Source organism: Protobothrops mucrosquamatus, unplaced genomic scaffold (genome assembly GCF_001527695.2).
Source record: "Protobothrops mucrosquamatus isolate PMUCROS unplaced genomic scaffold, P.Mucros_1.0 scaffold569, whole genome shotgun sequence".
Taxonomy (NCBI): Eukaryota; Metazoa; Chordata; class Lepidosauria; order Squamata; family Viperidae; genus Protobothrops; species Protobothrops mucrosquamatus.
In genome coordinates, this window is record NW_015386871.1 from 23,308 (window position 1) to 47,566 (window position 24,259).

Genomic DNA, 24,259 nt, shown 5'->3' on the forward strand with positions numbered 1-24,259 from the left:
GAGAGGCAGCAATATGATTGCTAGAAATGTTATCTTTTGACATTGCTGAGCATATTTTCTTTGTTCACAGGATAAGTCAATCATGTGTAACCATCCTTTTCATAACAGCATTAATTTTGTGCAGGGAATTTCTAGTAGAATTAGAGCACCAATGCATTGCAGTTTTAAAGGTCTGGAAAAAGTCTAGAGGTCATAAGAATTGAAAACATTTTTATAGAAAATGTCTCAAAATGCTTTACGGATCCTTAAATGTTTCAAGGACTTTTAATGTATTAATTTTAGCTTTAACATATAGAAAGAATATATGAACCACAACTGAAAATAATTGACCAGCATTTAAAAATAAATTTGTCAGCTCTCTAAATAAGAGTTTATAGATAAAGTAGACTGGAATTAAAAATTGAAAATTGATTTTACTTAAGGAATATTCATTGTTTGCAAAGTTTAAACATTTGCTTAATTATAATTAAAATACCTATACATGTACTTCATGTAAAATCAAACAATTGCCTCTTTTTTCTTTGAAAGCAAATTATATTGTCCATTCCATCTATGGATGTGTAGTAAGCATCAAAAATCTAAGTAAATATTTTGTGGCTTATTTTTTTCTTGTTCTCTGTTAAAGCAATATTCATATATGGATCATCATTGATATATGGACCTGCTTTTCTTGAATAGAGTCACTTACCAGGAAATAACACCTACATACGGAACGTTAGTGGGAATTCTGGAATAACCTTCCAGAATAGGTTATTTCTCTTTTTATATTCTAACGCAGCAGTCAGAAGTTGAAAGCATCCACTTCCCATTTGTGAATTAGTTGCAGTAGACAAGATGATTTTTAAGCTACGATTATTGGACCAATACAGAACCTCAAGACCATTATCTATCTAGTAAGTGCCCACCCAAAACAACCAAATGTTTATGGGATCAGTAGATTATCTAATGTCTGTCAAACATTTTGGGCATAACAGTCACTGTCTTGCTACGGCCATACTGGCTGGACTAATGGGCAGGTTCCGTATACTGAGAGGCTACCAGTTTTCCTCCCCATCCCAGCCTTTTTTCATAGAGCATGAGTGAAAAACCACCCTTCTGCTTGAAAAATTATCCTGCTTATGTACTACGGTGCAATTGATAGGAAAGTCCATAGAAAGTGTGTAGCTACCATGGCATTTTGTGGCATTCCTACCTCACACCCCATTGTTAAGAAAAAGACTTCCAGGAACACAAAGCCAGCACAACTGCCAGGGGTAGAGTATCAGCTCAGGGCATGTGGAAATGAAAGGACTTCTGGGAGAGGAGGGCTCAGTCCTCCTACAATAGAATGGTAATCACAACCACTCTTTGTATCGTTCTAATAGCTTTCAGCTAGAAAAGTAAGCTGAATTGTGTAGGAGACAATTGTTTCTGTATTTTGAAAAAGAAAGGGAGTTAGTTATTGGGGAAACCAATTCTACGTTATAGATACTGGAACTATTTGTCCTATAAACCTCACGCCTTTTCGTTCAATACAAGCTGATGAGCATGATTACCAAACTCCACATATTTGCAGAGCACACATAACTCGACAATTACTCTAAGCAAAATGGGCAATTAGTTTTTCCACTCAAAATGTGGCGCTGAACTAAGCGATGGCAACGGAAATGCTACGGACTTGCACTTCCGTATTTCATCGCTTTTAAGATTGCTAGCACTGAAACTTGGCGTACATGTGTTTCAAGAATACACCCCCCCCCCCCAAAAAAAATTGGCTCTTCACGTAGAGTTCTTAGATAGCTTACGGCGCAACCTAGCGAAATGTTCTTAAAGCGCTCCTATGAAGCGTGATCAGCGTACGCGATCATTGCTCGAGAATAAGCGTAAGAGAAACCCTTTCTCTTTCCTCGGTAATTCAAGAGACGTATCTTACGCAACAACCGGACTGGCCGACAGCGTAAGAGGCGGCAAACCGAGGTGACGGCGGCCATTTTGTGTCTGGAGGCCGGAGAAGAAAGGCTGGTTTGCTTTTTAAGGAGCGCCAAGCAGTTCCTGACGCGACTCGGCTCTCAGAGGCTCCAGAAAAAAACCAACCCTGCCGGCTGTTTAGCTAGGAAAATTAAGTCCCGGGAGTTCTTTTTATAGCCACAAAGCAGCAGGAAAGTTCAGAGTAGGCGCGGTTGGGCCTCTCAGCGCTACCCTTCACGTAGTCGCGCACAGAGGTCCCCTTTTTCTGCTTGGCAGAATGCGAGGCTTCGGTGACCGAGGCCGCGATCGTGATCGCGGAGGGTAAGGAAAATCTGAATGAGGGGATCGGGCTTCTTTCAAGGGTTTGTCGTAGCTCTGCCACCCCACCCCACCCCCCTGTCTCGCCCCTTGTTTTTCCTTCTTGCTGCGTGGCAGGCAGAACTACTGGGGCAACCAGCATTGCCTGAGGGCTAATGGTGCTAAATTGCTGCCTCTCTCGTAGTTATTCAAGCATTGAAGGGGCACCAAGAAGAGGGGTGGGGGTTCTGCCATTTTGTCGAAATGGGAAAAAGGTCGAAGTTGGGGAGCAAGTTCCTCGGAACTCTCCGGGACTTTTTAATTAATCGGCACGATACTAGGCTGCGTGGAGAAGCAGATGTAATGGACGAGGGCTGCCAGTTTGTAAGGTTTGGGCTTTTGTGTCGTGGGGAAAAGAGCACTTGTTAACAACGGGATCTTTTCTCGTAAAGAAAAAAAAAAGGCTCACGCCCGGTGTTGCTTTTCTTTCTCCCCGTATTTCTAAAATTGCGGAAGCTTTGCCAGAAAATTTGATGCGGGTGGCTGAAAGATGGCGTCACAATAAGGAGGTGAACGTTTGACTGGGAGGTGCCAGATTAATGTCGGCCTAGAAGGGGGTGGAGAAGGAAGTGGTGGGCTTTGGAAGGACTAGTCCAGGGGTAGGCAACCTTGGCTCTTTTATGACTCCTGGACTAGGCGCCCCGCGGACAGATTTTGCATTTTCTTTCCTTTGAGCAGAGGGGCTTCCATAACATTACTATGGTTGACTTACCGGAGACTCTAACCCTCAAAGGCTATCTAGTCACTTCTCTTCTGATCCCGCATACCCTGTTTTTCTTTCTTTCCTGGTGAATAGCACAAATATAATGACTTTCTGCCGAAACCAGAGTGGGTGCTTTGGAATAATAAGCTAAAAATAAGAAATATTTTAATCGGATTTGCTTTGCATCCGTCTTTATTCTTGTCAGGTTTGTAATGGTGGTCTTATACTGTCTACTTATAAAATTTATCTGCTGCGCTAGTCAAAGAGTTGAGTAACTTAAAAAATCATAAAAATAACAATACAATGCTTATAATCAACAATCGCCACTCATTTAAACCAAAGGTCAGATGGAAAATCGGCATCCTTGCCAATATTGTGGCATCCTAAGCTTGGAACTCTTGGGTGAAAAACTCCCCTTAAAAGGACATTCTCATTGTATTTTACCTCAAGATACCTATCAGTTCTGATAAAATAAGTTAAATTTCCAAGTAAACATATTTTGGGATTAGTATTTAATTAGGAGGAAGTTATGAATCATTGATATTTTACTGGGTAGTCCCAGGGATTAGTTCCATACCATATGAGAAGCTACCTGAATTATTTTGAGAGATGTTTATTGTAGTGGGTGATTCTAAAGGAACTGTAGTACCATTATTGCAATTTTATCCAACTTTAACATAAATCTTTAAAATATGGGATATGTTTATTGATAATAGTGTGGCTGATAATTAAAATTCATCTCATACTGAATGGAAATGCTCTACTAAAGCAATACTAATATTTATGCAGAAATCATATTGCATACTTTAGTGCTTGCACAAGAAGGTGTGCTTTCACTGTAGCTCACAAGAGCAGGAGTCAAACTGATTAATTATTACATGGTGTAATCTATTCTTAAGATAAAGAGAATAACTCTTAGCAGCTTAACAGTCAAGGTCAAAGTAGTTGAAAACAGATCTCTCCTGCCTTCAAATGAAGAACCCAAAAACCCTGATATTTTTCTGAAATACAAAAGGCTGTGTGAGCACTACAATATAACTTGAGAAGTATTTTACTACTATATTTTACTAATACAAGTTTAACTGTGTTCATTAATATATACCTGTCATTGTATTTAGCAATATCTGGGAACATATTTCACTCAGTCTCCCTAGGTAAATCAGAAAGGAAACCCAACTACATGAGCTAAATCTATTTTAAGGCTACATTAACAGAATCTTGCAAGTCTGAAAGTACAAAACATCCCTGCTGTCACTTTAACTGCTTGATCTATTATGGCAGATTGTTAAGTTTCTTTCTCTCTAACTTAAACCACTGGAGTTCCTGCCTTTCTTGTCTGATTGTTTCCTAGGCAGCATTTCTTCCCCCTTTCCCTAAGGTCATTTCCACATTCCAATGTTCTTATTGAAGAGAGTGGATTTTGTTTTGGTTAAAATGCTTGGTTTCCTGTACTTAGTTTCTACATGGCTTTATTGATGTTAGGTGTTGCAATTAAAACTGCATTCTGATTTCCCCCCCAATAATTTGTTTCTCTTAAAATAGAATATTGATTAAAGAGTTACATTTTTTCTATATTTTTATGTAAAACTTTTGAACATTTGCCCTGTTTTGTCATTTCCATTGGAGAATGTTATGGAACTACATATACATAATATTTTTGTGTTCAAACATGTTTATTCTTTTATTGCCAGAGATAAAATGCAAAACAAAGAAAAGCAAAAAAAACCCCAACTGATTAACAAACGTCCAACACTAACAACAAAGAGAAAACCTTTGTGTATAAAAAAGAAAAAAAGCCCACATACAAATACATCTAACATTAAACATAAAAAAATCAACCCCAGCTGAATGCTGAAAGATATATCAAAAATGTAATATATTTCCTTCCCCTTACAAAATTGGTCTACAAATAGTCATAAACTTTTCCATCTCTATTTAACAGAAATGCTATATTATATAAATAAATATCCCCAATGTGGAAGTCTATTTATCTAACAATTGAACCAATCCAATATCTGTACACACACACACACATAAAACAATAAAAAGATTACTCAAAGTTAAAATTAAGTTTTAAATCCCTCTGTTAACTATCTCATTGTATTTAACATGCAGAAAATCCACAGTTTCCAGTCTCTTATAAACTTGTTTAATCCATTGTCTCTAACCAGAGCAGTTAATTGTGCCAACTCTGCTAATTCAGATAATTTTAAAATCCACTCTTCAGCAATCAGTCTCCTTTTTTCCTTCCAATGCTTAGCATATACCAGTGGTTCTCAACTTTCTCTTCACCGTGGACCCCCTTTAACTTTTGTGGCCACGAAACGGCCATGGACCCCCAAGACTTAATTCAAAATATGAATTATAAAATTTCTTCAAGCCTTCATGGACCCCCTGTGATGATGTCATAGCTTCCCAGGGGTTCATGGAGCACATGTTGACAACCACTGGCATATACAATTCAGCAGTCACCTTGTAAAAAAAAGAAAATCCTAAACTGTTTTTTAATTGGTTTGTACATAATATTTACAAGAAAAGCTTCAGGTTTCATTAATATTTGTATTTTAAATAGTTTCTGCCTTGTCAATATTATATTTGTCCAATATGATTTAGCATACTTAACATGACCACCACATGTGATACAATGTATTTGGATGTCGGTTGCATTTCCAACACTTACTGTAAATCCGTCTATACATTTTTGCCAATCTATCTGGAGTCAAATACCAACAGTCATCATCTTATTAAAAAAATCCTTTCAAACTAATTCAGAGGGATAAAGGACACCCCTGTCTTGTTCCTTTCTGGATTTCATGGACTTCAATATCTGTAAAAAGTCCAGTCCAAAATCCCATTTTTGACTACCTTTGACTACCAATTCAAATTATCAAAAGTTTTTTCTGCATCTAAGAAGATTAGTGCAACCTATTTGTCACTACATAGTAAAGCTGTGATACTAGGATATTTTATATAATATATTAATTAAGAAGAAAATGGATGGAAAAACTCAAAAAGTGCTAGATGAAATTAAACTGAAGGAAAGAAAACTTCAAAAATCACCAGAAGATCTTAATATACTTAACCAATTAAAACCTTTGCAACAAAAAAATTCCTTGTTGACTGTTTCAGATATTGAATAGAAACTGAAATACATAAAATATCACCTTTTTGAACATGCAAATAAACCAAGGAGATGGTTGATACATAAATTAAAGAAGCAGACAGAAAAGATGATGATAATTAAACTTCAGGAAGGAAATAAGACTAAAACGAATAACAAAAATATTCAAAGATTATTTTGGAAATATTATACCAATTCATATAAGAAACAGGAAGTTTCATTAACACATATTGATGATTATATATGGACTCAAAATCTTCCTAAACTATTGGAAAACTACAAGCAAATCTGAACAGTCCAATAACAACCTTTGAACTAACAGAAGCAATTAATAGTGCTAAGATAATAAAGTGTCGGGACCCAATGGTTTATCGAGTGAATTCTATAAAACTTTTGAAGACCAGTTACTTCTGGTGAAGGATTTAATGAACTCTATTTTACAAGGAAATTTTATGCCTGATTCATGGAAAGGTGCCTATATCTCTTTGATACGTAAGGAGGGACAGAACTTCACCTCTGTGAAAAATTACAGACCATTTTTTTTTCTTACCAAGGACTATAAATTGTTTACATCAGTTTTAGCTGAAAGAGAGAAGTTTTACAAGATTGCATACAGGAAGACCAGTATGGTTTTCTACCCAAAAAACAATTAAAAGATAATGTGAGAGTAATCTTGGATATAATTGAACATTTACAACAATGTAGTGACATTTTACATATTTTCAACACTTCTTAATATTACTTTCCAAAACACTTTGTGATACTTTTTGCTCGTTTACTGTATATAAATTTTATTGAATCTAGACTTGATCATGCATATTCAATGAAATGAATATCATTTTTCAGCCATGAGTGATTTTTCCCATTCATTTCAGAGGGTCTAAATTAAGCATGGCTTAATTGAGATCTGGCATATTGTATAGAATAAACATTTATTCACATTGCTATTGATGTTTTCCAACATAAGTAATTTAATAACACTTTTAATCTTCATAAAATAATGCTATTTCAGGTTGATCAACTTGAGAAAATGAAGTAATCATTTCTATCTAATCCTTTAAGGTTTGGTAGCCCTCTGCCTCCTAAAAAATTTGGAAACCCAGGAGAGCGTTTGCGTAAGAAGAAGTGGGACTTGAATGAATTACCCAAATTTGAGAAAAACTTTTATGTTGAACATCCGGAAGTAGCCAGACTCACTCCTGTAAGTTCTGCCTTTTCTTTCACCTTTGTCTTGCTTACTTATAAACTCCAGTTTTAATATCTCCAAATGCTGTAGCAATGAAAATGATTAGAATTGCCACCATTATAGTAATGAGATTTTCTATTCTTTATTCATTTTGTCAACGTAATCTGGGACTGTAAAACAAAGGATGCAAAAATTTGGATGCCACTAGGTGGCAGAAAAGAAATATTGCAAATGGAATTTTTGCAGCCCAGATCTATAGTCCTATTCTGGTCCATCTTTTCTGTATTTTTTTTTTTAAAATACATTTCATTTGCCGATGGCTTGGAGTGATTTTGTTCAACTGAATCTCCTGTCTTTCTTTTTTTTCTAGCTGCTATTTTCTAATTTTCAGGAAAGTTTCTGGTGTTGTTTTGACCAAAGTAGAAGTATTCCAAGTTCAAAATACATGGGTATAGTTGGAAAAAGGCCATTTTGAGTTGGGACACTTAATGTTAAATTTGGATTGGTTTCTTCCATTTCAGAATGTATAAACCTGTATAAATCAGAGTATTTCCAATCAGATGCATCATCTTCAGTGAATGCATCTGCAGAGAAAACAATTTGCTCTACTAATACAGGTCAAAACATTAGTACAGTTAAACATCTTTAGTTGGTAATTGATATGCTTGATTAGTTTATTACTTTGGAAATCAGTAATTCACTTTTCATGTAAAAGAGTACATGAAATATACCTAGCTTGTTTAAAGTTTTTCCTGTAGACGTACTTAAAATCCTTTGGATGGCAAATTTGAAGGAAAACAAAGTAATGTGTGTATGTGTTCATCTGCATATACAAGGTTATATTGGTAGAAGTTACAATGAATAAATACATGAAATGAATATTTTCATTTTATTTTTTTATTCCAATATGTATTTCATTGTACATTTTGACAAGTTTCTGAAAATGAAGTCAATAAAAGGAGAGGAGTAGTAGCTCTGTCAAAAGAATTGCTAGACCAAGACTTTACATTATTTATGGAGAATACAAAGAGATAGTAATTACTTGAAGTAAAAGAAATGAAAATTCATATTTATAATAAAAGAAACTATACAAATTCTGTTTTTCACACTTTACTTGCGATTTTCACTCTGAATAGTATGAAGTTGAAGAGTTGAGAAGAAAGAAAGAGATTACTGTAAGAGGGTCAGATGGCTGCCCCAAGCCCGTATTTGCCTTTCATCAGTGTAACTTTCCACGTGAGTATTCCGTTGTGCCCAAAATAACAATGTTGGAAGATGAATGGGTATGCTTAAATAGCATTATCTGGCTGGATATATTTAGTTCTGAAAAATTGAGCTTAATGACACAGAGTTTGGGGGAAATAGTTTTTGAAATTAATGCTATAATCTAAATTTATTTCAGTATAAGCTTTACTTATACAGCTATATAGATAACCATGCTGTTCATTTGTGTATTTTTATCTGTGTTAATTTTTAGAATATGTGATGGATGTCTTGATTGACCAGCATTTTACTGAACCAACTCCAATTCAGTGTCAGGGCTTTCCCTTGGCCCTTAGTGGGCGTGATATGGTGGGCATTGCACAGACTGGCTCTGGGAAAACATTGGCAGTATGTATTTTTCAGTTTCTTTGAATTTTCTTTTGTCTATGGATCTGTAAAAGTATTTTTATTGTGTTTTGTTCAGGTAGAATGTAATTAATTCATGAACAAAATGAAAAATGTAATTTCTTTAAGTTTGGAACAAGTCATCTCGGAATTCCAGTACTTTATGCTATAGAAAGCAATGGAAATTTGTGGTCAGCTGGTGGCTCTGTTGTTTGCCTCCCAGGGCTGCATCACTAGGTGGAGTGATAGTTAGTGCTACCTGTCTACTACTAGCCAGCCAGTTTTCAGAACTTTGCCAAAAGAGTGATTTCTAAAAATGTTTATAAAATAGTCTTTACAGGAAAGCATTGAGATAGGAAAAATGGATTAATCTGCTAGAAAAGCTAAGTTCTTGATTGTTTTCAAATGAATCCTCTGGGGCATTAACAAACAAGATAAGACAGAATGAGATAGTTAGTCTCTCTCTCATCAAGTACAGCCTACATTTAGTTTATTACTATAAGCAGGCCAGTTGTTTTAAAAAAAATACACGTATAACAACATTAGAACGGGTGCTTTATGGCCTATAAAGCACATTTGGCCATCACAAAATGTCACCACCATCCCCACCACCTGCAATCACATGATCACGGGTGCTTTGGCAGCCTGTTTGCATCGGTTGCCGACATTCTGTGTTCAAATGATCGACATTTGCAAGATCAGAGAGGAATCTGGCAGGGAAGGTTGCAAGCTGCGGCTGCTCCCTACTTGAGGACTGTCTCTCATGTCTGGGGACTGGCTGTAAGAGCTCCCTGTTGATCAGTGCCTGCTTGGATCTCTGCATCTGAAATTTAAGCAGGCATGGAGCTTGGAATCCTCTCCCTGTCCCCGCAGAGAGTTCCAGGGAGACAGGGATATGGGGCTCTGCATGCTTGGATTTTGGCAGCCAGGCTCTAGGCAGGCCTGAAGATTGGGGTCCGTTTCTTTTTATCCCCCTCAAAAGTTTTCTGCAGAGATGGGGAAAGAAAGACTCCAAACTCTTGTATCCGCTTGAACCTCTGCAGCCAAAATTCAAGCCTGCACAGAGCCCCAAATCCCTCTCCCTGCCTCAAAGAGGCAGAGAAAAAGGATTTTAAAAACTGCATCTACTGCAGGCAGTAAGCTCAAAAAACCCCAATCTGCAGCTCCATAGTCATGGAAAGCGATTCCATTTCCATGAAATCACTTAATGACTACAGTGAGGACTGCTGGGATCACAGTCATTGAATGAAATGTTCACAGTGTCTTGCTTAACTTCTGGTTCACTCAGGAACCAAGGCTTTAGTCCCAGTTGTAGTCATTAAGTGACTACTTCTAATAAATAAATGCAAAAGGTTACATGATCACATTTAACCAGTACAGCTTCTTCAGGAACAAGGAGCATAAAAATTATCCCATTGGAACACTAGTGCATTATTCCTCTTACTATTCTGTTTTTAGTATATCCCTCTGAGACTTAAATTGGAAGAAGCTATAAGCTGCATTTTAATTGAAATTAAATGCTTACTGTTGCCATGCTTAGTCCAGATCTTTCTTGTTTAATTTTATGTTTAACTTCTAATGTCTTCTTGCTGTTTTCTTGAGAATATAAGAATGGATATACAATGATTTAAAACAACTAATTAGCTGTCACAACTGAAATATGTTTCTCTTCTTTTTCAGTATTTGCTACCTGCAATTGTTCATATAAACCACCAACCATATTTGGAAAGGGGAGATGGTCCAATTGTGAGTATTATTATTATTATTATTATTATTATTATTATTATTATTATTATTATTGACAGGGGTCCCCAACCTATGGTCTGCGGCCCAGTACCAGGCCCTGGGAATAGCTGGCGAGCCCCACCCTACTCACGGTAGCAATACCGTGCAAGCACTAGTGGCCCCATTTGCGCATGCGTGGGGACACAAGCACCGCCACCAGCATCACGGTGCCAGTGGCCCATTTGAATTGTGGGCACCAACAGGCATGCTATGTGTGCGTGTGGCTCACTTGGGCATGCACACGCACGCTAGCGATACCGTCGTGTGCATGCCCATTTGTGCATATGCGTGCAGGGCTGCATGTACAGACATTTCCCTGCTGCTCCCTTCCAGACCGCCAAGCTGGAAATTTGGGGAACTCTGATTTAGGATTTAATCTTCAAATTGATTCACAGTCTGAGATTGGTAAAAACTTAACAGTTCAAATCTTAACCAAGGACCTAAGAGCTGTTAAGCTAAATACTGAGTATTGACGTTAAAAGCAGTTTCGAGTAGAGTTGTTATTGATTTTTGTGCTTACATGCTGCCTATTATATTACAGTTATGGGTCTTATTTATCTAATTGGAGATGGCAATTTTGTAAGCTGTGCTTCTGAATTTTAAGCACAAAATTTAAGTATATCACTCAGTGTTATGGATGGTTTCTTCCCAGTGTTTAGTTTTAGCTCCTACCCGAGAACTGGCGCAACAAGTCCAACAAGTAGCTGATGATTATGGTAAATGTTCAAGATTGAAGAGTACCTGTATATATGGAGGAGCACCCAAAGGTCCCCAAATTAGAGACTTAGAAAGAGGTAATTATGATGGACTTATATATTATAGGGAAATTGTGATGTCTAACTTCCTTTATTAAAATCACTATTAATATGACTAATGCTTGGGAATACGTGTGCATATGTATGCATAAAACATGCATGTCCAACTCTGGTGAGTCTCTTTTTAAAAAAAGTTACCAGTTTTTTTAAAAGGAGCCAGGATATGGAAAATGGTGTTTTATTTTCATTAAATAAATTGCATTTGCACAAACATAAACATTGTTATAGTGCATTTAGTAGTATAAACTGAAGTTGCACAATATGTTCCTGAAATGATCCATGTATTTCTACAGCCCTGTAAGAGACTGTTAGATTATTGTCTGACTTTTTGAACTTTCTTTCTCTATTCTGCTCCGTTCTTTGGAAGGTGTTGAAATTTGTATTGCTACACCTGGTCGTCTGATTGATTTCCTGGAAGCAGGGAAAACTAATCTTCGCCGCTGTACATATCTTGTACTGGATGAAGCTGATAGAATGCTGGATATGGGTTTTGAACCTCAGATTCGTAAAATTGTTGATCAGATACGGGTCAGTATTTCTTAATATAGTTTAGGTTTCTTCTTGCAATCTTGTTTAAAGATTACTTTCAGGATAATAGCACATTTCTTTTTTCAGCCTGACAGACAAACACTCATGTGGAGTGCCACTTGGCCAAAGGAGGTGCGCCAGCTGGCTGAGGACTTCCTGCATGATTATGTCCAGATCAACGTGGGGAACTTAGAGCTGAGTGCCAATCATAATATCCTGCAGATAGTGGATGTGTGCATGGAGAGCGAAAAGGATCATAAGTATGGATGCTCTTATCTTAACTTCAGGTTTTATCTCGATTCCAAGTAGTCCTCGACTTATGACTACAACTGGGCTGGAGTCTTAGTTGTTGAGCGAAGTGGTCATTAAGTAGGATGCCCATGTGACCTTTCCTCAACAACCATGATCCACTCCAGGTTGTGGTCATTAGTTGTTGTTTCTTATGAGTGGAAGGGAACTGCTTTGACAGGCAGCTTGGATTTTGGAAATCTGTGGTCCGTTTTTCCATCCTGCCAGAGGAGTTCAGTTCCCCTTTGTTAGCCAGCCCCCAAAATTTAGGCTTGCAGCCTTCCCCACTGCATTCCCCATTGACTTTTCTTGGAAGGCCAGTAGAGAAGATTGCAAGTAGCCATCATATCATTGTGGGGTGTTTGATAACCTTGATAAGTGCAAACAGGTTGTCAGGCACCAAGATCGCAATCTTGATCACAGACTGTGAGAGAGACTTTTTATGATGTCTGGAAGTACTCTTCCTAAGGCCACTATGACTACACTTTAAACAATCATTAAATGATAATAAGTCGAGGACTAGCTATAGAATCAATGTTTTTAAGTTTAGCGTTTTTATATGAGCTGTGATGGTTTAGTTACACAAACAGACTTACCAAGTTTTATAAATTTTTAAAATATTTTTATTCTGTCTTTTTTATCTTAATTGTATTTAAAAGCCTCCCTAAAAACACCATTAAGTCAGTGCTATCTGCTTTGACATTTTAGAAGTAGTTACCACACCCCTAAATTCCTTAATTTTTTTTTCTGTCAAAGGAACGGGTGGGGGGGAAGAAGCTTTGATTCACCCTTTTCAGCATTGTAGCCAATTACAGTAATTCATTGTAGAGGAGTGCATAGAATAGGATATACAGAAAAAGAATGAAACAGTATACTGTTTGTGTTTGTTTAAAAGATTAATACAGCTGATGGAAGAAATTATGGCTGAAAAGGAGAATAAAACTATTATCTTTGTGGAAACAAAACGGCGATGTGATGACCTAACACGAAGAATGCGTAGAGATGGGTAAGATTTGATTCACATTTTAACATTAGTGTTAAATTGGGAAAGACAGATTAGTTTTGCATCCTTCACCATGTTATAGTAAAGAGGTTTTAGTGAATTATAATTAAATCCTATGAAAGGATAGATGAGATTGACTACTTGAAAAGTTAGAATGCCATAGGTCATTTAAAATGCCAACAGATGTTATAAGGTTGTTATAGCTCATGATAAATACAGGTAATCTCTGAGTTACGAGCGTTCACTTAACGCTCGTTCAAAGTTTGAGCACCCCCCAGTGCTTATGAGCAAGTCCTGAAATTATGAATATTGCAGCACCACCGCAGTCGTTCGCCCTTACGAGCGACCGCAGTGGCTCTGCAACATTCACCCTGGTTATTCCCTCCCTCCCCAGCCCCGCCTGCCTTGGGTCTCCCTAGGCATCAGGCCTTCAGTACTCGCCCTGCGAACATCGAGATCCTTCGCTTTCTTGGCTGCTCCAGGCCTTTGGTGCGTTCGCAGAGAATGGAGGCCTAAAGTAGCACAAGATCACACAAGATCTCATGGTACTTTAGGCCTCTGTTCTCTGCAACAGAGAACGGAACCGAAGCCAGAGGATGCTTCCATGTGCCTCCAGAGGCTGGATTGGGGCTTTGGAGGTGTTTCCCAGGCCGCTGATGCCTGGATCTGAGGCCGGGGGATACTTACATAGCCCTCTGGTGGCCCGTTTCTGGGAGGCAGCAACCGGGAAAAGGATTCCGACACCCGGATCAGGCCATGGGAGGGTACAGAAGCGTTCCCCAGCCTCAGATCCGGGCAGCAGCAGCCTAGAAAACTCCTGAAGCCTGAATCAGGCAGTGGCCTGGAACACGTCTCCAGAGCTTGGATCGGGCCATGGGGGAGCTGTGGAAGCGTCCTCTGGCCTCAGATCCGGGCGGCAGCAGGAACCGTGGCAGAGAGGAGATGGAACTTTTCCAGGTGAGTCTGGCGCGGCAGGATGGGAGGGGGAAGAATGAGGTATCTTAATGGGTCGGGGAGGCCTTGGGGGCCTGTTCCATCACTAGGCCCTCCATGGTCTTCCCCACCCTGAGATACGTCATGTTCACTTAAAAACGAGGAAGGGAGTGATCTCATTCGAGGTACGAGATTCACTCTGCGAGTTTTTGAGTTACGAGTGGAATGGGCAGGCTCCATTTCACTCATAACTCGAGGACTGCCTGTATAAATGATAAAAAGAAAATAAGATAGTCCTTACATAACGATTCCTTCAGCGACAAGTTATGGCAGCAGTGAATGAATGGTACTTACATCTGGTCCCTGATGTTATGGCTGTTACATTGTCCCTGCAGTCATATGATCAAAATTCAGGCACTTGGCAGGTAATCCACATTTACGACTGCAGGAGCACTTCAATTCCCATACCTACTTATCTCCCCCCTCCCCCATCTGTTGCCCTTTTGGCCACCCTGCACAATGGCACACAGGAGTGGTGGTCCAGGGGCTAAAGTAGAGGTCCAGATGCAGTGGTGGCTCACTGAGACTGCTGAAGTCCTGGGCTTCCGCTTCAGCCCCAATAATGCTAACACCACCAAGGAGTGCTGTTGTGCAGGGTGGCCAAAAGGGCAAAGATGGTGGGGAGGAGAGTTGAGAAGGCAGTCCCTTATCTTGCCAAGATTAGGAGTTATCAAGCTGGCAATAGCTTGGATTGGGGTGTATCCTTGCTTAACAAATGGTGGGATTTAGTTAACAGCAACTAGGACTGCTGGGTTGTTGTTGCTAAGTAATGCAATCACATGATGTCGCTCTTTACAGCTGCATAGTTTAGAGATGGAAATTCCAGTCCCAGTTGCTGTTGTAACTTGGGGGGCAGAAATAGTATCAGTTTAGTACCATTAATTTGAGGGGATGTGAACTTATGCAAAAAAATAACATTTAAAAGATGAAAAATAGAAAACTATGTTATTTCTGAATTATTGCAAATTATAATTTGATTATAAGCAAAGGACAGAACTTGACATGATTCCCAAACATTTTTGATATTACTCTCAGATGTAATCATTTAAAATACTCTGTCCCCAAAAGTGTTCTGCACTTACATTAGCCTCTGTTTAGTTGCATATTATGTTAGTTCTGGTGGGAATCAGGCATTATTGGAATCAAATACTTGGTTTGATTATTTGAATTGATTAAAAAATAGCTCCAGTGTAGAGAAAATAAAAATACAGATTTCTGACTTCATGCAGAAAAAGCTGTTTCAATGTATGAAAAGGGCATCTCTTGCTTCAGAAGCATGATATTGTTTTGAAAAGTAGTTTCTCAGTTTTTTGTTCTGATTTCTAAATCAAACTTTTGTACATTCCAAACCAAAAAGTCTTCCTTTAGAATTCCTGAAAATTACAGTAGACACTTGGTTTACTAGTCCTTGGTTTAATAGATTCTGAATAGCCTGGGCAAATTTTGTATTCAGAATTTATCCTAATTGAATAGCCTTAACACCCAGAATTACAGAAATGACAATGCAGCTGTCAAAAATGAATTATATGAGACATCTTTAGATTTAACAGATCCCCCAAATGTATAAATTGAGGTTTTAAAATATTTATATTCATTTATATCATTAATTTGTAAAAAGGTTCATATTTTTGAAATATGTGGTAACTGAGCATGCTTAAAACTCTTCCTTACAGTTGGCCAGCTATGTGTATTCATGGAGACAAGAGTCAACCTGAACGAGATTGGGTGCTTAATGGTGAGTTGTAGAAAAAAGATAATTTCATTTACTCAGAGAATGCTCTGTTTTATTCAACCAACTGCTTAGTCCATCTATGTACATTTTTATTGCATAATGTAAACATGTGTTTTTATGAACTAGAGGTTTATATCAAGATTGTTTCTTTTCTTTCAGAATTTCGTTCTGGAAAGGCTCCTATCCTCATTGCCACAGATGTTGCATCTCGTGGGCTAGGTTTGTACACCTGGGCTTCCTGCCTGTCATTTCTTTAGATTGACAATTTTCTCCCCAAAGAATTTTAAAGCGTGACTTTATCTCATATATGAAATGCCTTTTTAACATTGATCTTTTTTTTTCTTTCATATTCAAAATCTCTTCCTGCTCCTAATGAACAGGCTTTGGTCTGCAGCAAGGCCTAGGCATGACTAATCGATCGCCAATGGGGAGAAGAGACGTCCAATTACTCAACCCAATTTTTCCACTATACCCCATCTCCTTTAATTCCAGCTTTGTGGCTGGGTGGCTAGGACTGAACTGTATTCATTACGTTGTTATTCAGAATTACCAGATGGTAGAACAAGCATCTCTTTAACAATCCTTTTTTGCCCAAATGCATTACTAATGTAACTGCACATTATTCTTAACAGCCCCACTTCAGTATCACAGGACATAGATTTATATGTGTGAGCATATTTTGCTTTTTTACACATATTCTTTTTCACTTTTCTTCCTCAATTGGATTGTTGGAAGTTGTAGTAAAAACTCTTTAAGGGGAGGATTATAATGAAAATCAGTCAGTGTTTCAGTGCTTTCATCTCCTGGATGTTTAAGCAAAACAATTCCACTGCTCTTTACATTTAATGTTCAAATCTCTACCTCTAGTACATTCAGAAAGTAGATTTAAATGGTGTTGTAGATACTTGAAAAACTTTGAAGAAGACATTCTTAAAAGGTCTTCAGTTAATGTTGAGTTCAGCAGGCTCGATCAATCTTTTATTAAAAGTAATCTCTCAAATATTTCAGATGTACTTTATAGGATCATTTAAAAGCTGATTCTTGAAAATGCTAAAAAGACAGCTGCTTGTTAGCATTTTTGAAAAACAACAAATAAGTTGCTAGTCTTTTCCTCACATAAAATTCCATGCCATCTCCCAAATTATCCCTGTGCTCCTCTAGTTCATGTGGTTTCAGTCTCTGTCTTCTGGGGTCATGTCTGGACCTATGCAGGTAGAACTTGGCCCTGTTAGGAGAAGGGGTGAGGCCAGTTTTTTTTTTAAAAAAGGACAATATTTTGGTTGGCAACATTTTGGTTTTTAAACAGGCTTGCTGTGTGCTGGTAGCTTCTTTGTGCATCTTGCCTAGACACTTAAATCAGCCCTTCTCACATATTTCCCCAAAACAACTCATTTCGATACTATTGGAAGAAAACAGTCTCCCCGTTCTGCCTTCTCCACTTGACTGAGGCTGTGGGGAAAAGGTTTCAGAGTCTGTTTCTTGTTACTAATAACATCTTGGCTTGTTTTGGGGCCCAGAGTTTGCTACTTCATAAAAAATATAATATCTGACTGGCAAATCTCTGGACGAATTCCTCCAAGTTCCTGGAAAGTGAAGGCTTCTACCTAAAACAGAGAACAGGGGCGCGCGCTTTTTGGCTGAGTCACCAGGGTTTTTCCTTCTACTCAAATGAACATTGCTCTCAGAAAGCTCCTTCCAGGTAAGTTGAGTGCCCCATAATGGCTTGTTTGTGAATCACCCCCAGGGCAGAATATTTCCCTCTGCACTGTTCATTAAAAATTTGGTTACACTTCACTCTGTTAAAGTCAAATCATTAAATTTCTTTTTGTTTGTTTTCTTTAACAGAAACTTTGATATCAGCTGCCGATCACTCAGTGCAGGTCTGGGGACATATCTACATTGGTGGTCGAAGCAGCTTTCTAGATGATCGAGTTTGCTAGTTTCTGCCCCTCCCAATTAACAATCAGACATTCCTTTGGGGGGCATCTCAGTGGATAAGCATCCCCAGGTAGTCATATTCCTTTTTAGAATGAACAAATTCTGTGGAAGAAACACTATGATGAATTTTACACCAGTGCAAGATAGATAGTAAGAAACCTGCATTATAACTGCATGTTCTCTCCCTGGGTCCCCAGCCATATAATATGGATGTCATAACTGCCATTTGAAGGTGAAAACTAGCCCCGCCTTCTCCTCTTTCCCCTCCTTGTTGTCCTTTCATGGATTTCTTGGCAAAATCCATTTCCCAATACCTTCATTGTTGACAATGTCTGTATTTCCTAATAAGCAAATGCTCTCTGGTATTCATTATGACCATTTGGCTAATGGATGTACATAATGGGATTGATTGAGGTCCACAATCTGCTCTTTGTCAGACTCCAGTGAAGCTCTAGCTATGAAGATGTGAATGCACACGGTGTGCTGTCCTGTCCTTATCTAATACAAGCCCTTTGCACCAAGGACCCTAGTTGGAGACTCGCGCTGCCCCCTGTGAAATCTGCCTTCTCACTTTTTGGTGTGATTCAGGACTTTGGAGTCTGGAAAGATTGAGGAGCCCCCCCTTGCTGTAATAAGAAACAGACACAACATCCCTTTGCCACTACTACAACCCACTTTCATTTTTGCTCTCCCTCCCACCCCCTTCCCTTTTATTTGAAATTGATGCAGTCTGGGCAATAGATGCAGCCTGACCTGTTGGATGTAATTTTTTGCATCTTCAATTTTGGCCCCTTTTAAGCCCTGTGAAGGGACAAAAAGTGTTGGAGGACCTGAAACGTTTACGTGAACCCAGGTTCTCAGGCGCTTGACGGCCAAATAGGCTACAGAGAAGCATCTAAGCCAGTTCACAGAGTGAGCGTGTGTGGAGACTTCTCGCTGCCATGGACCCTTGATGCATGCTCCCCGCGCTCCAGTGGTCCCGTGTCAGAGGGCGGAGTTTTCGAAAGGAGGCCGCCAAAAATAAAAGGCAAAGAGACGGGATCGGCTGCAGCGATTTCCCACAGGAGGAGGGAGTGTGCATCGGTCTGGTAACAAAACAGGGAATGTTTCTCATTTTTTTAAAAAAAGAAAAGTCAATCTGTGTTTTATCTTGGATATATTTTGAATATTCTCTGTAAAATGCAGATTTTTAATGGGTTGTTAATTTTTAATGTAATACTGCTTTTGTTTGTCAGTTTTTTTTATCAAAACAGTACACTAACATTTACTTGTTTTTCTGTCCTCATTTCTGAAAACTCAGATATTTATGACTTTAAATGTTTGCATCTGGGTTCTCTTTGTTCAGGTTACACTGTAAACAATATGTTAAAATTTTCACTAAAATGAACGTGGTGATGTGATCAAATGTTAGTGTGTATTTTTAAAAGGAAGATTAAAATAAGCTAGTTATCTATTTACACAAACTGGCTATCTTAAGATATCTTTTGGATATCAGGAAGAGGGGAAAATATATTAATAATTATTTTTAAACCTTTTTGGAAAAGGTTTGTGTTCTATCCCTTGTGATAACCTGAAGGTAAGTGATCATGTGTTGCTAGTTTTTCTAGACTTCTCCTAACAGAGTTAAAGTATTCAGCAGTTCTCTCTCTTACTCATTCTGGTTTGCTGCATTTGTAATAAAAACAGCACATTTGTTCCATTTTGAAATGCTGTTATGGAGCAAAATTGCCTGAATTATATAAGACAAGGTTTCAAAGATGACAATTTGTGTGTGTGTGTGCGCGCGTATGTGTGTATGTTCGTGACATGCATGCAGCAAAAGATGGATGAATTTGAGAGGAATTATGAACTGCTTTGACTTGATACTTGCTTTCTGATCACAAACTCCTTTTTGTGCACAATTATCTCAGTTTAGCCTTTTGCTCTGTTAGGAAGAGTCTATACTGTCTTTGTATTTTACAAATACTAACTTTTTTCTTTTCTCTTGTTACTGTCACTTGCGTTTGTGCTCCCCACCTTCTGTTGGCACATTCTTCCTCCACTGCTCTCCTCAATTCCTCACTGTGCTTTGATTGCCTTACAAGATGTGGAAGATGTGAAGTTTGTGATAAACTACGACTATCCAAACAGTTCAGAGGATTATGTGCATAGAATTGGCCGTACTGCCCGTAGTACCAACAAAGGCACTGCCTACACATTCTTCACACCAGGAAATCTGAAACAGGCTAGAGAGTTAATAAAAGTTCTAGAAGAAGCCAATCAAGCCATCAATCCAAAACTGATGCAGCTTGTGGACCACAGAGGTGGTGGTGGTGGAGGAGGTAAGAGATTGGAGTATTTTGACTGTTTCTGTGTCTTGGTTTCCCAGCACGTGATAATACTTCATTAAATTTGTTAAGAGCTTAAATCGTTTTTTAAAACAAACACATTTCCTTCTGTATATCTCACCTCATCTAAGCTTCTTTCTGTTATTGGGAGATGTTTCTACAGCCCAACGTCTGCATATTATGCGTCAGGAATATTGCATGTATTATCAAAGGATATATATTACTGGAAATCCAAATTATATGGTATTTCTCTGGAATGATGCCTTTAGAATTTTGGACATTTTAAACATGCTGGGAGAACAAAATTAGAATATTGTTTGTGTCATAACTCCTGCAGGCTAGTCATAAAAGAGAGTTTCGTCCTTGCAATAGTCTTTCTAACCTTTTTAATAATTAAAGTAGGCCTAGTGTGAATAACAGCACTCCATGATGTCATGCTGCCCACACAACCTCAGAAATGTCTTTGGACAGTACTGACTCAACGGCCCTTGAAAGGGAGATGAGCACCTCACCCTTATAGTCAGCAATCACCAGCAGAGTAAAATCTGCAGAGAGTCCTTTACATTTTACCTTTAATGTGAATAAATCTACAGTTTAACTAATCAATATATTTGTACCCAAAACGTCTTGCGCGTCAGGTTAGCTTGCCTATTGTTGCTGCTATTATAGATTTTTTATATGTTCTTGGATAATCTGATTTAAAATTATAGCAAAAACTGTAAAGATAAATAATATATTTCACAACTTATTTTTTGTAGCCAGTAATAGCTCACTCTACTCACTCTATCATGCCGGAATAAGACTGACAAACTAGGCCAGTGGTGGCGAACCTATGGCACGCGTGCCAGAGGCGGCACTCAGAGCCCTCTCTGTGGGCACGCACGTCGTTGCCCCAGCAGAGTAGCGAGCACGTGGCGTTTGGAAGCGACGGCAGGAAGTGAGCGAGCAAGTGGCATTGGCTCCCCGGGGATGCCCCGGACATGGTGAGGGACTGGCCCTGACCACGCTCACCCAGTCTGCCATGATCACTGCAGCCACACGCACCTAGTGAACCACGCCCCCCCCTGAGGGCACCACAATGCTGATGCAGCCCTGGCACTTTGTGATAAATAAGTGGGTTTTGAGTTGCAGATTGGGCACTCGGTCTCTAAAAGGTTCGCCATCACTGAACTAGGCTTTTGATAGGAATAGGAAATGGCAGCTTTCATTAACAGTGAAGTAAAAATGAGTTTCAATCTTTTGTCTGTGTTTTTAAGAATAAAACAGTTGGGTGTGTATTATCAAAATAGTAAAGAAAAACCCTATTAAGTTACCTGAGGCCTTTGTGATGAACTAGTAAACATGTCTAGTTGTTGCATTGAAAATGTTCAGTAGAAATTACTAAATTCAGGTCTGTCTGTCTGTATATATTACCAGCTGGTCGTTCTCGTTACCGCACAAGCAATTCATCCAACAATCCTAATTTGATGTACCAGGAGGAGTGTGAGCGAAGGCTCCGGGGAGTTAAGGATGGCCGAAGAGACTCAAGTAATTTCCGAGAACGTGATCGCAGTGACAGTTTTGCCAATGGAGCCAACAAAGCCTATGGTGGTACTTATGGAAATGCAAGTTCTGCGTTTGGGGCACAGCAAGGCCAATATGGTTATGCCCAGGGAGCCTATGGAACTGCAGCTTATGGAACAAGTGCTTATGGGGCAGAATATAGTGCTGCTGGGTATGGGGGAGCCAGCACTGCCACTGCTGGAAGAAACTCACAAAGCACCAACCAACAGCAGCAATATGCAGGGATGGGCCGTTCAGGCCAGCAGCCACAGCCTCTCATGTCACAACAGTTTCCTCAGCCTCCTGGCACCAGTGTGATGGGCTATATGGGTCAGACGGCCAGCTACCAGTATCCTCCACCGCCACCACCCCCTCCTCCTTCACGCAAATGAAGCCACTTCATTTAGTGGTTGTCAGTCAAGATTTGCATCCCTTTCTCATTTTTTCTGTCTCTTCCCCTTCCCAACCCCATCTCCATTGGGATGTTTTTCTTAATGCAGGTTAGCTTTAGAGTTTATCATCCAAATTCTGCCCACAAAAATGGTCTTGGTACACATTACTGATTTTTTTTTTAAAAAGTAGTATTGACTGGAAAACTAAGTTCCTTATGCATATTTTGGCCTTGCATGTTATGACATTTGAAATTTTCTCTCTCAAAAAAGAAAAACCTACAAGGCATATTTGTCCCAGTCCAGCTGTTATTGTATCTGAGGCTTATGTATGAAAAATTGCTGCAGAGAGGACTTCTCTAAAATATAAACGTTGAGAAAGATGGTGCTAAGGAGAACCTCCTTTTTAACAATATTAAATATGGTGTGATTTTTGCTTATTGAAGTTGAGGCATAGGTTTTCTACAGTTAATGCAATGAGGCCTTGGATTTGGCATAGGAGAATTTGGAAGATAATTTTTTGGGTTTGACTCATTTTTTTCAAACTTCTACAAAATGTAAACATAATTTGAGTTTAGCTAGCATTTCTGCAGCTCCTTAATGTCTTACCAGCCTTATGCATAGGGGATGTAAGTGTTGAAGATTAATGTTCTTTTCTGTTGCAATGTGTTTTTACTCTAGATATAATCACAGAATTGCTACACTTTATTTTTATTGGATTTTTCTATGGCTCTTAGATTTCACCCAAGGTATCACAAATGACATCTGCCCCATAATTTCAACTCTGAGGTTAAAGTTGTACCTATAACAAAAGGTATATATATATCTATAAAAATGGGGGAATCTATACAGTTTCTTGATGTTCATCTTTTGATCCATTTACTTGGTATCTGGCTCCTCAATGGACATGCATAAGATCCCACTGCATTAAGCAAAAGCGTTCATTTTTTCAATCTTAAAGGTTTATTTTAAGCTAACCAAAATCTTAAAATCTCTTAAGGGGATGGTGAGGAGATAGCTAATATGTCTTGAAGCTGCATTTATATCCACATCTGACTAGGCTTTCCAGTGGCTTTATGAGTGAGTTTCTTCAGCTGGCTCTTATACTCAGCTTTTACAGGTAGGTAGCACCCTAGATTTTAGGAGGAGATAGAACTTTAGCAAATGCTTTCATTCATTCTTGTTTTTTTTCCCAGTCTGAGAAAGGTTTAAGGGGAGGGTGGGATGGGATTATTCAAATACTAAAGTTTCTGTCTTGTAACTACAGGAGAAAGTTGATAATAGTTGGTTTCACCTGTTATGTTTAGATAAACGTGGCAGAAAAATCTCTTCTGTCCTAAGAGAGAATCTATGGGGTTTTTCTTTTTTTCAGTTTTGGGAAACAGGTTGTTAAAACAATTCAGTTATTTATAGCAATGTGGGTTTGGCTTATAAAAATGGGATTTAAATACGTGTTTCTGAATAAGAGCAGGCTGGGGAATAATAACCACTTGTGTGTCTGCGCACATCATACAGGTAGGTTGTTGGTACAGACCTTGTACAGTAAAGGTTTGCTAGTTAAATTCCTCTTTCTCAGTGTTGGTTTCCATAATCATAATTAAGATATATATTTGGCAGTTAACTTCATTATTGAAAATATTAGAAATGAACACTCATTTACTGAACACTGCCTGATTTGTATTTCCTTTCTTAATAAAAACATCATGGAGCTGCTGTTCATGCAGAAATGAATATACAGGCCTAGAGAAGGGGGGCAGAATAAATTCTTCCCCATTGTTTTTAAAGGGATTTGGTCTTCATCTTTGCCAATAGAAAATTGCATTAGGGCCTTACATTGCTGTACTGTAGCTTACAACTACAGCTTGGTGTGTGTTGTGCTCAGGCTGAGCATTAACAAATAATTGATCTCTGACATGTACAGCTTGTTTCCACTTACCAGCTTAAAAAAATGTGGCCAATGGGTAATATTCATTATTTGCTCAATAAATATACCAATA

At 38.6% G+C, this 24,259-nt stretch overlaps 1 protein-coding gene across 1 annotated transcript; it reads left to right on the forward strand.

The window, feature by feature from the left end:
- The first annotated feature begins 1,974 nt into the window (after positions 1–1,974).
- On the forward strand, positions 1,975–22,439 carry DDX17 (DEAD-box helicase 17). The gene is made up of 13 exons (XM_015817253.1): positions 1,975–2,268; positions 7,191–7,329; positions 8,451–8,550; positions 8,792–8,925; positions 10,603–10,668; positions 11,360–11,501; positions 11,890–12,050; positions 12,138–12,310; positions 13,234–13,344; positions 16,008–16,069; positions 16,226–16,285; positions 20,089–20,325; positions 21,748–22,439. Exons 1-13 carry the CDS (start codon positions 2,225–2,227, stop codon positions 22,263–22,265), a joined length of 1,947 nt encoding a protein of 648 aa, XP_015672739.1. The 5' UTR covers positions 1,975–2,224; the 3' UTR covers positions 22,266–22,439.
- Positions 22,440–24,259: the final 1,820 nt, after the last annotated feature.